General features: G+C 38.3%; 1 protein-coding gene across 5 annotated transcripts in view; it reads right to left on the minus strand.

The window, feature by feature from the left end:
* The window catches only part of LOC126870992 (blood vessel epicardial substance-like), a 67954-nt gene that overhangs the window by 14369 nt on the left and 35404 nt on the right, over nucleotides 1-18181 (minus strand). For all 5 annotated transcript variants that reach the window (XM_050629302.1, XM_050629300.1, XM_050629298.1 and 2 more), the window contains exons 3-4: nucleotides 1493-1834; nucleotides 315-712 (exon numbers count right to left, since the gene is read on the minus strand). In XM_050629302.1, the coding sequence (XP_050485259.1) occupies nucleotides 315-712; nucleotides 1493-1822 (728 nt within the window). In that variant the 5' untranslated portion in view covers nucleotides 1823-1834. The remainder of the gene's footprint in view (nucleotides 1-314; nucleotides 713-1492; nucleotides 1835-18181) is intronic.

Below are 18181 nucleotides of genomic sequence, written 5' to 3' on the forward strand. Positions count from 1 at the left end.
TTTTGCCGGTGTTCGATCTCTTCTGGAAGATCAAACACCGGTAAAGGGGCGTTATCTATTCACTCGATTTTATCTTTCGATAAATTCTGAATATATGATCGATGAAAGAGATACAGTGTGGTTATAAAATCGTAAAGTTTACATGTTTCAAAAACCGAAGCAATAATTTGAGATATGTAGCGAGAGATTAGGAGCTGCAGACTAATTTGGAGTTGTTTCTTCCTTCGTGTATACATTCGTATACACATATGCGTAAGTTTTCAAACACTCTCGCGAACCACTGTGTTTTACAGACACGGTCGCGTAATACTCACTTGCCACGTAACAGTATCGATAGTCGTTCGTCGGCGGGTGTGACGCCTTCTGTCGCATACGTCTGACCGGAGTCCAGCTTTAATATCCTTGCCTCCTTGGCCAGCTCCTGGAAGTGTTTCTTGCTGACCTTGTACGGCTTAAAGAGTTTCAGATAGAGCTCAGCCAGCTCGGGGCTGAGCGCGGGAGGCAGAAATCGACAGGCTAGTATAAGCGAATGGATTCCGTTCAGAAGGCCGAGAGCCAGACACCATAGCATCGCGTCCAGGGCGCATATGGTAATTCCAGCCCAGAGAGCGGCCAGCATGAAGCCAGCCGTGAGAAAGGTGCGCAGTGCCAGTACTGAGGCCTTGAAAGAACGCGGCACCAGGAACGCCGCTGCGAAGAACAGATTCGCCGCCTGGCAAAAGGCAAATCGAAACGGTTTCCCCGTGAGAATCCATCAGCCGGCAAGATTGCCTCGTCTCGCTCCGAGAAAATTCAACTGACCGTCTGGAGACCACCCTAGTTGCACGGAATCTACTGCCTAGATGGAAGCTACGATTTTTCGCGTTCTTTTTTTCTTCAAACTGTCGAAGATTTGTTCCATGGCTGTTTTTTTTTAACGAAGAAACTCATGTACGGAATGTATGGGATTGTAATCACTAAAGCATAGTAATTTGTACGTGTTTCTTGGTTTGCCTTTCCTTTCGTTGCTTTTTTAGTTAGTTAAACGCTATAAGAGATTTTTAAAACGTACAGCGAATGAAAAATTATGAACCTGCAATTTTTCTTATATTCTGACCGACGCCGATGAAAGCTTGAAAAATATCGCTATAGTTTCCAAAACTCGTCCAGTTGATAAATAGTTGCTCGTTGCTCGATTCGTTTTCACGTATCGTTTAAATCCATTGCCCGTTAAATAAAGTGGCGATAAAGATGGCGATGGTGTTATCGATCAGCAACGGATAAACGAGTACTAGTTTAAATTTATCGAAAGTTCCCATTTTCGTTATCATTGTGTAATACATGATTAATCCGACAATTTAGTTAGACCGTCATTGTTTCTTTCAGCGATTGCCTTAAAGTCAATTTTTATTAGAATATAGTACGAATAGAATATCGATCTATCGGATCTATGGCTCAATTCCCGTAAACTCAAGCTATTGCTACGTTTATAGAAATGAAGAGGAGAGTTTACTTGGAAGAGTTTGTGTTGCGCTGCCTCCCATTCGTCGCAGTAGCCTGCTCCCGATGACAGTACAGTGGTATTTAACCTCTCAGTCACGTTACTGGCCTCGGTGCTATTCCATACGTCCACCCAGAGTTCCGTGTAATTCAAATCCTCCAATGAGTAGCCACCTAGGCTGGGAAGGCCGCTGTAATTGAAGGTATAGCCCTCGGTGGAGTAGCTTGTCGATGTCGGGCTGGTGAACGGGGTCGTCGTGGTGGACGACAAAAGGCTGCTCGCAGGCGAGGGAGCATCAGTCGTATTCGCCATTTTTCGTCGCGAGCGCGTGGTACGGGCCATCACCTTCTTCCACTGAAATAGCCAAATTGTAGTATCATCGGTTTATTGAGATATCTGTTTTCGAATGATATATTGAATGGTAGAAGAATGGTAAAAGAAAGATAACATTCTTGAGGCGAATCCTTATTTTTCAATTTAGTGTCGCGTTAATATCGATGAACAATATGAAAAACGATAGTATAATGGTATATAAGACGAACGAAATAACAATATAATAGTAAGATGTTCAAGCACAGAGCGAAAGATATGGAGAGGAAAAGTTTAATAATTTTAAAAACGGTATTAAAATTCTCGAATGTTAATATTATCATAGTAGAATTTTAAAACATTGAATCAGTGGAAAACTATTGTTAAATGTAAAAGCATTGCCTTCTCTTACTATAATTTGACTCGAACTTACTTCGAAGATTCGACAATGATCAATTAATCGAAATACGTATAAATCTTTTTTACTGATATGTTTCTATGTTGAACAGGAGAAACTCGACACTTTTTCGATTAGATCATTTCGGCTGATTAGATCAGTCTGCTCACCGGAGAGGATAACAGTTAACCGAAGCCTTTTTTGAACGAACCCCTATAAATCAAGGCAATCAATCATACCTTGATGAATAAAATATGATGTAGAAGCAAAAGTGCCCGAATACGTCAAGCAGGCTCTACTTCTGATGAATTTTTCTTATACCTTCTTAGGAAATTATACTCAAAAGTGGAAGGAAAAGTGATGGGAGATATATTATTCCAGAGAATTAGGAAATAATTACTGTAGCAATACTAATACAATTTTCTGGAACTGTCACCATACATCTTTAAGAATCTTAAAGATTTAAAAACTTGGGAAAAAAATTATCGTTGGATACGTAATGCGAAATCAAGTATCATATGAAATGGAAATATCAGAACAGATTGACAACTGTTTAATATTCGAGGAGGTATGAAAACGTAGACGAATTATTCTGCCATTTCTCGCGCGTTATATCGGTCGTGATACATCTTTCTGCAAATTACTTTGCGTAGTGTGCCGTCTGTTATCGTAATTACTTTAAACAGATCACAGATAAAAGGATGAAACTCACGTGTAAGTTTGCAGTCACGAAAGGTGAACATCAAATTATTTCAGACCTCCTCAGGGTGTTAATAATAGATCACTTTTATTTAGGTCAGACAATCCTTTTCTCAAGAATGTTTCATGTTCGCGAAGAAAGAACTTTTATTTTCTCTTCTAATTCAATTTATACATTACAACATTCTGGTAAATTGAAATTAATAAAAGAACCAGCGACGAACTTACGAAAGTTATTTGATCTTATATTACACGAGTTTATTAAAAATAGAAAATATCTTGCGATAATACGTTAGAAAACTGTCGAATATTCGGCATCATTTTATTATACGATAACGTATCTGTTAAAAGATTTTAACGCGCTGAAAATTGAACAGTTAAGTTGCATTCATTCTAGAGTGTCGTTCAATTTAGTTACATTGTCCGAAATGCATCGATTGCTATAGTAGCGTTCGTTGTACAGAGTCATTCGATTTAGATCTGCTTCACCTATCCTCTCGTTCAAATTTCCAATTTATCTACAAACATCTAATTACCACTTTGTCTCGTTACAAATCGCAAGATAGTTATTTTCAATTCATCGTAGTACAAGTAATCCAAGTACTCGAAGTAAGTACAAGTAACAGCATCCCTCGAATTAATTCTTTATTATTTCCACCAATTTGTCAATTTTCACTTCTACGTAGCATTCTTCAACTGCGTTTCTCGTACATCGAATATTCAAGCCTTAACGCACACGCACACTCACACAGACCTGCATAGAGACAAACAAACTGGTAATCCTCTTTTGAAACAGGCAAATAAGACAAGTATGTGCAGACAGTTTGAACGGTGAATGCTTTACTACGGACATAAAGATACCGAAAAGCTCGCGACGTCTGCAAAGAAGAGAACTACGACTCTATACGAATACGCTTCTAGACCAGAGTTCGTTCGTTTCTTCTCCAGTTTATTTTCCATCCAGGAGAGCAAACGAACTGAGAACGAAAGCGGCGATCACATGAAAGATGCAACCGGTACGATTCATTCGCAGAGTATCAATATTTACGCGAAAGGGGCTGCGCGACGGCGTCAATATTTTCCACGCGCCGCCAATGGAGATTTAATGCAATTTGTCTGTCGGGCGCGGCCGTTTCGCAGGTTTCGCGACTCACCGCGTTTCCTCCTCTTCTTCGTGTTTCCGACGCGCGACACCCGTACCATCGAAGTTCGCGTATTTCCATTTCAATCTGGCTAGGCGATTGCTGGAAAAAAATATAAGTCGGATTGCCCGCCTTATTGGAACAATCCGGCACGTCCGCGCGATCGGAAGCTTCGTTTTAATCCCGAAGAAAACTCAATTTTTATTGTGCCGTAGAGAATGGTTTTGATGTATCGGCACGCACGGGGTGCTAATAATTGGGTTGCGATGTGAAACGTGCAGTATCGATATTTGATTGCCCAAGCGGGCTTCGAGGATATTATCCGTTTTAGATGCTCGAGGATTCTTTATGGAGCGTTGAATAAGATGAAAATAGGATATTTATTTTGGTGAATTTAGTTGGAAGAAGAGAACGCCTTTGCAAGGTAATAAACGAAATCGAAACGTGAAATATCTTTGATTATCCTGTTCTTGGTCACAAGTATCACACGGATAAATTGAAAGGTCTTAAATATTTTATGTTTCAGAATTTTCATCGAACAACTAGTACGAGATTTTCTCAGGATTGCTTTCCAACCTCTTACAGCTTATACATTTAACTCGAGTGCAAAGTATTTCCAACTTTTTTGATAACGCTTCTACTAAGTTCTTCCGCTGGAAGAAGCGCTTTGCATGCAAAATCTGACGAAACACGAAAATATCCATCGCTCTGTACAATGTACGCTACCATTCTTGCTATAACTTGAACTGCAATATCGCGATATTAACTTAATCCGCTTTCCGTTATCCTTATTGAAATCAAAATTTAATTCAATTCTCTTCGATATTATTCGATTCCACCGATCGGACGAACAATTACAAAAATACTCGCGACACATTACGGTATGAAAATGATTTTTATTGTAATCCCATTTTCATAATTAATCCAGGCAAATCAATTATTAAAATATCACCCGTTCGTTATCAAATAATTCCGAGTATCGACGCTTGCATCATTTATTTTTATTAATCCTCGCGACAATAAAGTATACTACTTCGTTCAATTAAGCGGCTCGCACGTTCAATGTCGAGGAAACATCCAATTCGTGTTCACGGCGAATAAAGAGCATGACAAACTTGCGCATCGTGATAACGAAGCCGGGGTATTGGAAAATTCTCCTGCGAACGGTATCTTTGGAAAAATACAGGCGCGTCGAACGAGATTTGGCCGATGTCGAAGGCTCGCTGCCTCGGTCAGGACTCGTTGCTTTTACAACAATTGACCTAACTTGGGAATGATCCAGCCGTGCGCTCATTTCATTTCTCGAGCATAACAAAAGAGTGAACGTTTGAATCTGCACGGCAGAGATTTTTGTAGCCAGCTAAGACGTGGAACGAAACGGCCAATGTTAGGTCGTCATTTTCTTTTCTCGTTTTCTGTCTTGTTGACTCTCCTTCTTGGAAGTAGATTTATTCGTGCGGTTGGTTTTTAATAAAAGAAAGTTTCCACTCTGACTAGAAATGAATAACACTTGTTACAAAGGCAAGTGAGCTTTTTGTTAGACATTTGTCAAACAAAACAAACATTTTGGATAAAAGAATTAGAAAGACAGATCGAATGTATTTATTGCTTAAAATAATATATTTGGATTTAAATTCTAATCCGACAAATCCGATTAGCTTATCGTTTTCTCTAGTTTGATTTATGGCTTCCGTGATTGTTTTTTTTCAAGTCGCTTACTAGATCGCAAAAACGATAATATACAGAGTCCGACAAAAGTTCAGTTTCCATGCTGATAAGAATGCTTCGCATCTGCTCTCCGATTTTTAACATCGGTGTTGTTTGGAAGTCAGTACCGAGCGACTGATATGAAACTTGCAACTTTTCCATTCAAAAGTTCCAAAAGAGTAAAGTTATTGAAATTTATAAGGTACGACATATCGATGCGTCTTCGTAAATATGCGAAAGTATCGAGACTTTTGTCGCTTCTGCCTGATTAATTACCCAGTGCAAAAATTACAGTATCAAATCATCTAATCAAAATAATCAAACAACGATAATTTTCGTAATGTATCGTAATCGTCGTTCAAATTCTTTCAGAAAATTTACATCTGTATTTAAACGTGGACACGACAGTTATACGCACAGTGGATTTAGCGAGTTTTGAAAAAGATTCTACCTGAATGGATCGGTTGTCTCTTTCAAGAAGCCTGTTTTCCATGTACTTTCAGGCCAGCTATTCTGTTGCTTTTCTAAGGAAAGAAGAGATATACGGCTCTTTCAGCAGGAAGGAGAGGCGAGCGTTGAACGAAACAGCGAGCAAGTCCCTTTTCGCCACTCGACACGCGGGTCCGTTCTTTCGCAAAATTTCCAGCAGCTCCTCTCTTCGTACGCGCGCGTCTCGAGAAACTAACTTAGATTATTATTTACAGGTTCGCGTTACAACTGTACGAGTTTCTCCGCCATAGGAACGAATCTAGGTCGGGAAAATTTCATTTTATTCCCTTGGGAACGTATTCCCTCAATCAGTCGAAAAGTGTTCGTTATAAGACGTAAAAGTATACTTTGAATGTTTCAGCCAACCTGCAAAGTGGAGAAACGTTGATCACGATGAACACATTGGTAGAGTAAGTTGATAGAGAAGAAGAAATTTATATACCGATTGCTTGATTTAAAACGAAATTTGTTATCTCCGATGAAATCGAAATAACCTGATGAATAATTCATATGGCGAAATATTTGTATATAAAGAAACGAACGAAACAGAATAGAAAATAACGAAGGTGATGCGATTTTGATATAATCTAAAATTAACGCTCAAGTGACATTAAGGTTAATTTGCATCCGTCCTTGGAACATGAAATTTTCAGCGCGATCCCAATCGAGAAGTTTTTATCACGCGATCTCGTTCAATTTAGCCTATTTTATTTCCATCGTAGAATCATTTTCATGCCTATCAAAAACTCTATTATTTTAGACCCGCCCACGTAATGCATCGAGCCGTTGAATCTCGATGCTTGATCTTTGGAAGCTTTTCAACTTTTTAACGTAAGAAGCATACACTTTGAAACACGTGACGAACCAGTTAAGAAAACCAGTTAAAATTTTGATAAATATTTCGTCCCAAAAGATCCTTTACAACCATCCGCAGCAGCAGGGGTCGAGGTCGATCGATTTATCACACCACGCGGCTCGCGAGCTTTTTACGTTGGTTCTTTTATATCGGCTCGAAGTGTGCCTATAACAAGTTTACGCGTCCTTATCCCTTGTCCTGCTACGATATCCTTTTTACAACTGTTTCAGCCGGTTTATGTGCGCTTCGGTATCGATACTCGATGTTCGCGTACATACGCCGCTCTGAAAAGAAACTTTACGATTTTCTCTAGTTTTATCGCATTTCCTTAACAGTCTCTTATTTGCCGGTTTATTAGAGACGTTTATCGATACGAGTCCCTTACGTATTCCTAATTACTGTTCGATATCTGCTAGCGATCGCATAGTGAAGTATTACACAGAAACGACCATGAAGATAACAGAGAACGAGCTGCGAAGTTACATCGATTCAATCTGGATTAAGAATCGGTCGGAACGCGGAAAACAAAGTTCATCGCCTCGAGCGAATTTAGAAGCGGATCTATGTAAAGTAGCGGGCAAGTAGCGGAAAATGAAGCGCTGTAACTAGCAGTTTTAAGAGGAATTCAAACAGAGCTTCCGTTCTGTCGACGATTGAACGAGTTGTTATTTAACTTGCCGCAAATCACGCTACATTCAACTACCAAGGTTAAAGGATATCGTAAATTTCCAACAACCGCGAGACGAGGGCACTTATTCTGTCGTTGTTTCGAAACGACCACTCTGGGCTACAGCTATTTTTCAAGCAAGAGTTTTCAAATGGATATCACATTGGATAATCGGCCATCGATGTACCGTGAATCATTAGATTTGCTCGTGCAGATGTTTCGCTTACATTTCCGTTAAAACGATCGAGTATTGTAAAAAAATAATGTCTATTTTTTTTATTACTTAAACTGCTTGTAACTGTCGTAAACAATATGGAAACCTGTATTCTTCACATATATATATATATATATATGTGTGTTTTTTCTCAATATACATTCAATATACATATTGTAGTTTTTAGTTTTTTGTTAGTAGTAGTTAGTAGTTTGTAGTTTTTTCTTAACTTCCTTAAAATTATTTTTTGTATGGTACTTCGAATAAATGGTTAATCGAAATTTCTTACAGCAACATGCCATTAACGTTTCTCGCCGAGGAATTTCAGCAAAAATCAGTATCGTGACTAATCGCATAAATACTATAGAATTACAAGATTTCTGTGTGAATGGCAATCTCGTTTCGTACTATTTTCTCCCTTTAAGATATCAAACTATAGATGTATTGCCCAGATTAATAATTCATGTATATCTTACATCGATTAAACGCACGGATAATTATTTAAAAAATTTCAACACTACATCCGCTCTTAGGTTTTCGTTACGTATTCGCAAATAAATTATTCTCGCTTTTGCATCGTCGTTATCGAAGCTATCGAATACATGGAATTCATTACAAAGCGATACAATATAAATCACAGTTTACCGAAGCATAAATTAATATTCAAAGTAACATATGTAACAGCCAATTTAACGACATATTATTGAAAATGCTACTATTTATAGGTAGAAGCCTATAAATTTCACTATTTTCGCGTAATACGGATTAACATAAAAATTCGTAGATTTTAAATATTCATGATTTTAAACCTATATCCACTTACCCATATAATACCATAGAAATGAAAGTAACTTTCCATATTATTGGATGTTCGAAAAATCTGATCTGATCTGTGTAAATAAAATATAAAGCTCTATAGACAGACGTTTTCTCCGAAGATTAGGGTTTTGCGTGCAAGTATTAGGTTGTCTGAAAAGTTTCTTTCCTTTTATGGGGAAATAATACAAAGGGAATGATACGACAACGTTTTTTGTGTTATATTATTTTGTCGAATTATGTACGATCCATTTTGTTCTATTGAGATAAACACCGCGACATTTCACAGACTTGGTTTCACGTTTGTGTGAAGGTGCACTGTTGTAAAAAACACGTTCGCGAAAGAAAGATACTTTCCGGACAAGCTAATATTTTTTGCAGCCACCGTATTTTCGCTGAACAAATTTCCGAATTCTTTCAAGAATGAAAAAACGATCACAATACAGCTGCAGAAACGATAAATATAATCTCTCTCGATTAACTTGTTCATCCGGTGAAGAGGCGCGTTTCTTGCGTGGAAAATGACGAGGCGAAATAATGAAACATCGCGGTCGGAAAATTTCAGCGAAATTAAATCTCAATTTACGGAAGCGGGAAAATATTGACGTTACTAAGAAAGAAGCTATCCGCGTAAATACTAATTCGCCGCGAATAAATCACGGTGACTGTTACTATTCCGATACCGGTTCCTCAGGTCTGATTACACGTCAGAAGGTTCGCGATCGCCTGGCAAACGAACGATTTCTCGTATTTGGCTTTGGTAAAAATTGATCGCGATTTCATCCGACGAGTCGTCACTGGAAACCGTCACGTCTATCGGTACGATCTTCCTATCTCGCGAAGAATCGCGACGCCAAGTTATAAAACGTCAACAGATCTTGCGATTTTTCAAGTTTCACTTTTTACGCTTCATGGCCGAGATGATAAATGAGGCATCCCCGATCGAGGAATATTTTAATATTAATTAGGAGCTAGAGTGGATCGAAGCGTGACATTTTTTTGGCAAGAACTAGAACCAGCCCCTGCCGCATTTGATGAAAGAAAATTTTATTAGCAGTAAATAGCTGCGAATAATGATAATGGCATTGCAAATATTAAATAAACGATTATTCGAAATATCAAATGAAACGTTTAATATACTAAATTATGTATATCAGAAAATCTGATGTTGAACAAGGATCTACATAGATAGTATTTTCCAAGTACTCGTGCAAGATTTGAGCAGATTCATCTCGTTTCAATGGTAAATACAATTTGCAAGTAACACGGAGACTCACAATCAGGGGTTCCAAATATCAAGAATAAATATTTACGTTAAAGCTGGGCTTTCCGACATTATGAATGAGCGTTACCACGACACGCTATCTTTATGGCTTTTCGTAACAGATGTGAGAAATGTGCTATTTACTCTACCTTCCGAGGTCCATTGAACCGGAGAATATTACGAAGAGTATTACGACTTCACAAAAGTTCTATCTTTCAAGCTCTTTCTTCAGCTTTTTACATATTGATTTTTTAATTAACACGCAGATTACAAGAGAAAATACAAATAGATTTTCTTCGTCTTTCTACGTTAATGTTACTCAATGACCGAAAAAGAATGTTTCCGCGAATGTTTCCTCTTGAAAAGGAATCTGTCGCGTTTAAAGATATAGTTGTGCAAAGTATCATAGAAACTAAAGCTTGCAACAAACATATTCTAAGATTATAATGAACAATTTTTAAAAATGACTAGTTCTTTCCAACCAAAAGAACTCGATAAAAATGAAAAATATGGCCTGTAAGTTGAAGGATCGATTTTACGCTCGATCAGAATCAGAGTATGTTCATGCGACAAGCCTCAAGTTTTTCTCTCCTAAGCTCGCGTGAACGGTTCGCCAACGATTCCCAACCGAACGCTATAACTCCCTTTATGAATCCAACCCCATAATTTCTAGATTTGGTCAGGTTTTTATCGATCGATGCCACGTGTCGTAGGAAAATATCGCTCAATTCGTGAACATCGCGTAAGTAGCAATGAAACGTTTTATACGTTAGACGGGAAGTGAATGGTAAACGCTACTTGTAACGCTATGAATGGATACCAGATCGAATAAATGATACTTCACGGCGAGATTAACCTCTGATAAATTCATCGTATCTCTCATCGCGTTCTCGATGGCTGCGCATGAATTGTTTATTTCGTTAATTGCATTCCGCTTTGGACTAAATACTAATCTCGTAGCCGATTACGGTCCACTGACGAGCGCGTATTTCCAAATACCAACGCTAATTAGAGCGTTTACAGCATCAATTGTTCATTACTAAGATTACCGATTTCGAATTATTAATATGAAAATTTCAGCGTTCATCGAAGAAACGTAACAGGGTTAAGCAATTTTTACGATTTATAAATTCATTAAAGTTCATAAGAATTATTTGTGTTCATAAAAATTCATGAAATTGTGTCTACAAAAATTTTCTGGCTAATTAAGAGAACGTTTGAGGATGTTCTTATTAAAATCGTTCGATCGGTGTTTGAATCGGGTCGAAATGATAGCCGATCAACCGATTAATTCGATGATCTCGAATTAGACAGGAATCTCAATTCTCAATCGACTGGTTCCAGCGTTCGGGATATCGTATCATATAGAGCACTAGCATTATATATATATATCTATATATATAGATATCACGACCGTGGATTTGCATATATATATATATATATATATATATATATATATATATATATGTGTGTGTGTTAAATTCGCACGATTTGGACGATCGAGCGAATAGGAGGCATATCTAGCAGACGCAATGTGTTGGCGAACATTTAACGAGTTACTCATCGTTAGTTTGTAAGTGGTTTGCATGGGTGAGGAAATAAACGTTGTTGGCGAATTACTTGACCGCACTGGCTCGCTTGCGAATAATCGCTATCGCACCTGGTCCTGACGATTCCAATATTAATTTCGTTACCTCCGGATTCGTCACCCTTGACGCATAGTGAAATTGCTGCCAGCAGTTCTAACAATTTCATTACATTAATCACCTGCTGTTTAATCTCGCGATTCTTTCTTTTTTCAGATACTTTTACGAGAATATACGAGTAACGTGAAAGTAGCTTAAATCGAATGGTGATATCAAATATCGTGACACAAAATAGCGTTTTGTTTGGAATAAACTGCGATATTTAATTTAGTTTAAACCACAGATTTTCGTCACCGAATATTTAACTTTGACAAAAAATATTTCAATATAAAATTGATATGAAAAGTCGTTTGCGTTAAAAGCAATTCTTCTGTATTTGTTCCAGGTTTGAGGAATGTCCAAACAAGAAGAAATACGAAATTGTAAGATTGCGTCGATAGAATATCTATGGCGAGGCTTCGTTCGACAAGTTCGTCAAGAAATACGCGGGATACATTAACGTTTTAGATCATGCGATATTCGAATCTCCAGGCGATAGGGTAAATAGCGATAGCAACGTGTAAGCATGAAGTGGCCGATGCTGACACATGTTGCATGTAACGTTGCAATTAATTTCACTCGTACCGCGTTACGTAACGTGGAAGGATTAAATCGACTCGCCACGATACGACAGTCGGAGACACTCGAAGCTTTATTCTTTGAAAGAACAAATTTTTATGCTCCTCAAAGTGCAACTGCTCGTAAACATTCGACTCGCGTGACTATGAAAATGCTGGGAGACACGGGAACGGTTTACGAGGGAATTGGGAACGATTCGCATTCCAATTGAAATAAACAGCGTTCACGTGTTCGACGAAATTTCTTCCTATTTGCATGTCGAATTTTCGTTGGTCGGGTAATAACATTTTTTATAAATTGAATGGAGAATTGTATTGCTCCTGCCGGTATAAATTGATACGGGCCGAAACAATCTCTCGGTCAGCGTTGATAGGATAAAGTTTACTCTTTATAACATCGCATGAACTTAAGGTTACGCATTGATCTGACAGTTTTATTTTGTGTACGTCTGGTAAAAATTGAATTGAAACATAATTGAAAACCATAAATAAAGTAACATATTGTTTTGTTGAGGAATAAATAGCGACCGTAATTCGCTTGATCTGATTTTATTTGACGTTAAAAAGAGTTTGGATAATGGTTATTTTAATAAGCAAATGACGACGAAGCAGGGCGTTACATTGGCTAATTTTGGGAAAGCGTTGCTGACACTTGTTGCCAGCAATGTCTCCGTGACCTGAATGTGCTTAATAGATATTGAAATCTACACCTACTTGCTATGTACGGCTAACTTCGTTTTACACGAGGTTTCACAAGGATCAGTTTCGCGATATTGAGACAAATTACGATTATGGAACCATCTACTTCATTTAATCGTATACGTAGAAAATTTCGTTTAAGATACCGGTGTTAAGGAATATTTAAGTTATTTCGATACGATATCCAGGGTAGATGTTGTTATTTCTATACTCAGAGGTAGGATCGCAATAGTTATTACTTTATTGAATGGATAAATCTATCACACCGTTGTGAGCCAAAAAAAACTTTATTGCACGCGCTTACAAAAAATGGGGATAAAAACAAAAAGCATCTTAAGCCTATCAACTAAATCTATCGATTGTAACTAGGATTATCTTCTATTTACAATTTCTTATAACTAACGCATCTGTATATGGGTGGCGAGCACGAACTCACGTTGTCATTTTCAACAGTAGGGTTACGTTAGATCTTTATCAACATTTTCGTCAACGCTGTTATTAAATGAAATATCTCCATCTTTATCAAAGTCACGTTTTTTAAAAATTATGCATGCAAACGAAATGACGTTTCTGCGCTGTAAAATTACATCGTAAAGCGTTATATCCAGTTGCTTGTCATGAAAGAGACGAAACTACAAGACGAAAGTACAAGAATCGCACCAAAAATCCGCGCCTCTCCAACCTGTTAACGTTAAACGTTCGCTCTGGAGCCGGAAGTTAACGCGAGTGCGCCAAGTTTTCGTTTTTCTACGACACGATATTTATCGAGCAGGCAAACAGGCAGGTTATCACAGCGAAGGGAAAAAGTATCGCCAGGGCACCCTAAATCCTTGCGGTTCCGGGAGCAGGTAGGTACATACTCGATCCCGTGTGCCGTTTAAGTTAGCTGGTCTGCTCCAGGTGCATAGCTTTTCGTCTTCGGCACCCTACTGAAAAATCCGCTCCTGTGATACGCTAGTCGGGATTTGCATATTTCAGGAATTTTCGCTCGGACTCGTAAACCCGACGGAAAACTGCCTGAAAAGGCGGAACGTTGAAGTGACGTTACCAGAGAGTCGAAGTAAGAATGTCGGAGAAAAAATTTAGCACGATCGTAGGGAAGAAAATTGTATAGGTAATGCGGAAATGTAGAGAGCACAGAGTCCGAGGGGATCGTAGGAATAGAAAATTTGTTAGAGATGAAATAAGTTTCGCGCGATACTTCGATAAGGAAAGATCTTTGCGCTGTATTTGCTTGCTCGATGCAAAATAACTGCGTCCGGAGTTCTGCTGCTAATTAAAAGTATTTTAATTAAAAGCGAGCAACTTTTTTATCGTATACCATTTGCCAAAGTTAAACGAATGCAATTCGAAGTGGACTAATTGCTTTGTTAATCTAATCAGCATTAAATTGACGTTCATTCGTCCTAATTTGAAACAACAGCTTGTACTCCGCAACACTACAAATTACTATTATCACTACGATTTAGACAGAGTACCGAAAACAGTATTTACGTTGCAGCTGAATATTCATGACAATTACATTACCGTTTCTTCTGGCCAACGGTGAACAGCAGTGAACACAGATACTCGCGTATTTTACCAAAGATTCTGTTTCCAATCTCTACATACCCCTTCTTGAAAAAGAAAGATATATATCGAAAGAACTTTCGTCAGGCATCGTACAACGGTTCCACGGTAACCTGCTATCGTATCTGTTTGACCTTACCCCCCGCGGTACTCATCATCATCGATAGCCCAAGCACTCCATCAAGGGAAGGTAGAATGCAAATGGTCCAAAAGGCGGTCTAAAAATACGAGGAATCCCGGCCGAGTGGTATCGATCTTTGAAAGAGCCTTGATTCCGTCTATCCGTGATTCATCGCCTGGGAAGCCGATGCAATAGCTAGAACTGTATTATCTTCGAGGTCGCGTAACATCTGCGTGACTGAAACTTTCGTTTCGAAAGCGGTTTTACTGGCCGTGTTTTACGGGTCGGCAGATCTTGCAGGATATTTTCTGGCGGCCGCTGGAAAATCTGCCCCTCGAAATAGCGCCAACCAGGCTTCCACAATCAGCTCACTTCATCGGACCACCTACCCAGAGGTACCAGCGAAGCAGATCTTATCTAACTGGAAGCCGAACACCACGCCAACCTTGTCTTATTGAGACGACGCGAAATCGCGAAATCTCCTTTCTCTAGAATTTACAGTCGCGAACGATATCCCTGCATGTACAGGATACGGCGGCGATACGATGACCATCGGTCATTGATTGATTTGTTAATAATAGTGTAACAACGCTGATCGGGAACACGAGATACGAGACCGGTGATTTCTAAATCCACCGGGTCACGGACCATTCGCTTTACGTAATCTCAACCCTCGCGAATCGAGCGACTTCCAGACCGGTGAACGCCTTTCGAGAAAGGCGAGACCCCGATTAACGCCGCCCGGCTTCGTTAATCGATGCTTTTACGATTACTTTTTTGGGGTGGGGATTGAGCAGCTGTCTCTGGCTAATCGATGCGATGTTTGGTAACTTTATGGACAGGGTTTTGGCGATGTTACAGGTTGAACGTGGTGGTTTTACAGTTTCTTCGGGATTTAAGATTCGGATTAAATAGGAAGTAAAATGTATGGAATGTAACGGAACAACTTTAATAAAAATAGAAAGACTTAATTTATTACGGGTTTTAAAACTATGCACTTTTGTAATTACTTTGTTTTTGTTTGTAAAATCCTATTATATCGTATTATCGAAAGGGAATAAAAATGAGCGACGAGGAAAGATATAAAAATAAGCGATAGAAATAAGATAAACTTATTTAGACTGTTGTACGGTTATGAACAGAAATATTAACCGGATTTTGAAACACCAGAGACATTTCTGAAACAGTTACGATCCAATTGCACTTTTACGAAACTAATTTTAGAACGGCAGTCGCATCTGTCGTCTGACTAACAGTCGTTTACAGAAATGCAGGAAAGTCATTTGGCAAATTGCTTTCGCACAGCGACTCTCAAAATTTATTGATTATCACACAGATTTTAAGTGTCTCAAACGCGTGTTTGGCGATCATCCAAAGAAAGCTCATTTAAAAATCTAATGAGATTTACATCTATGAAGCGTCTGCTTGTTGCTGAATCAAAACTGTCTTCCTTTGCGTCTAGAAATAAAAAAAAAAAAGTGATTTTCTATCCATGTGACGATAGCGGCCAAAACAATCGTTTTATTTTGCGAAGAAATCAATGAACTTCCATTCGGATCAGGATTTTACATTTTTGTGTTTTTGATAATCTCATTTGTGCAAGAAGCGTTGGATAAAAAGGTTCGTGTATCCCTCCGTGACATTTGAAGTTCCGGGTCAACGAATACCTCGTTAAAGTGGTGTTTCTTTCCGCTGTCTAATTTCATCGACGTATCTCAATTTAGTGCTTCGCTGATAACAAATTTTAGCAATAAGCAGTACGTATTGTAAAAATATTGCTGAAGATTATTTTGACAATTAGTCTGACAAAATTCCAATTCAATATGGAAATCTTGCGCATAAGTTATGTTTAACTAGTTTCTACAAATTACTTTACAATTATTACGTTAATCTTCCTAATTTCAAACGAAAAATTGCGAAAGACTAGAATTCAGACCAAATAAAAGATTTGCAGCACGTAGGATAGAATAACGACATCTGCAATTTAAATATCTACGTTTCACAAATATTTAAACAATTATTTCGGCAACTTGAGTTCCAATGTTTCCCGTTGTACAGAACATTGACGTTGTTTCATCTTAGTGAAAAAATAAAAAGGAAGGGAAGGAGTTCCCTGGTACGGCCGTGTCACGATACGTTTACGCTACTTTTAAATAAATAATAAGAGCGGTCCCGGAAACTAGGTCAATAAGAGAAACAAAACTGCGTGGTTTCATCAACCAAGAAGGGATGGCAACGAAAGTGAATGATCGATAACTCCTTTCAGCCTAATTTTTTTACGCGTGTAACCTCCGCTTCTCAAATGTTCAATCGAGTCTCGGATAATGAAACATCGAAGGGTCACGTTTTAAATAATTTTAACGTCCATTATACTTGTTAATCACGTGTGAATCATTTCGTTTAAAGAGAAAAATTGATGATTATTTTAATAAAGCTACCTTGCAAAGAGAACTGCATTATACTGTACTATAACAAAAATAATAAAATTATAGTCTAATATCTTTCCACAAAAAAATTTACCGATATCGTTATTTCATTGCAATATATCTCAATTACGTTCGGTTCTCTGTACTTTGTAAAATCATTTCCACGAGCTGAATAAACGAAATGGATTGCCCATTGAACGAAATCGGGCAAGTCGAACCACGACAAATGTAATTATGAAATAGCGTAAATAGGCTGCGAAGCAATTAATGCGTACGCGACAATGTTTACGCTAGATTGTCCCGATTTGTGAGATTCGACCGGAAGATTGCCCTGACGAATTTCCGGGTAGACGATGCAATCTCGTCAATGCAAAATCGGATTAGCACGGGGCTTGTACGGAAATACTCAGAATCGAACGGTAATATCGAATTATCCGGAGAGGTGTCTACTTCGTTCTGAATTCGCGCTAAGATCCGCAATCTCTGTTTAATCCGTCTGGCGATAATTTAATTTATTTTTCGACCTTCCGCCCGGTTTTCAGGATGTGAAACGAGAAAAAACGAAAATGTAGTGTCGCGAAATAAAGATCGGAGGAAAATAAAATGGAACACGGTGCTCGAACGTAATGAATAGAAATGGGATCATCGCCGACGTTTTAAGATCCTCGACTTTTTCAGCTGAAAATCTTAACTATCTCGGACATTCCGCGATAATATGCTATAATACACTGGGATTTCCCAGCGAAAAGCGATCAAAGCATTTTGGTTAGCTGAATAACGGGATTAAATATATATTTTAATTTAAACATGACTCTGCGCGTGAATATTCGTATTCTGCGTATAAATTTCAATAGAAATACGGCGATATTCCATTAAGTACGAGTACATTCCGGTTAAGTTTCTACCTACGATACGTAAAAGAAATTAATCGCGCGATACGACGATTAAAATTTCAACGTAACAAGCAATGAAAACACGTCGTGAGAGATGTTACCACCTCTCAAGAACGAAAGCTAATATTCGCTTTTCATCGTAAAGTATAAAGTATAAAATATAGATAAAG

Source organism: Bombus huntii, chromosome 11 (genome assembly GCF_024542735.1).
Source record: "Bombus huntii isolate Logan2020A chromosome 11, iyBomHunt1.1, whole genome shotgun sequence".
NCBI classification, from domain to species: Eukaryota; Metazoa; Arthropoda; class Insecta; order Hymenoptera; family Apidae; genus Bombus; species Bombus huntii.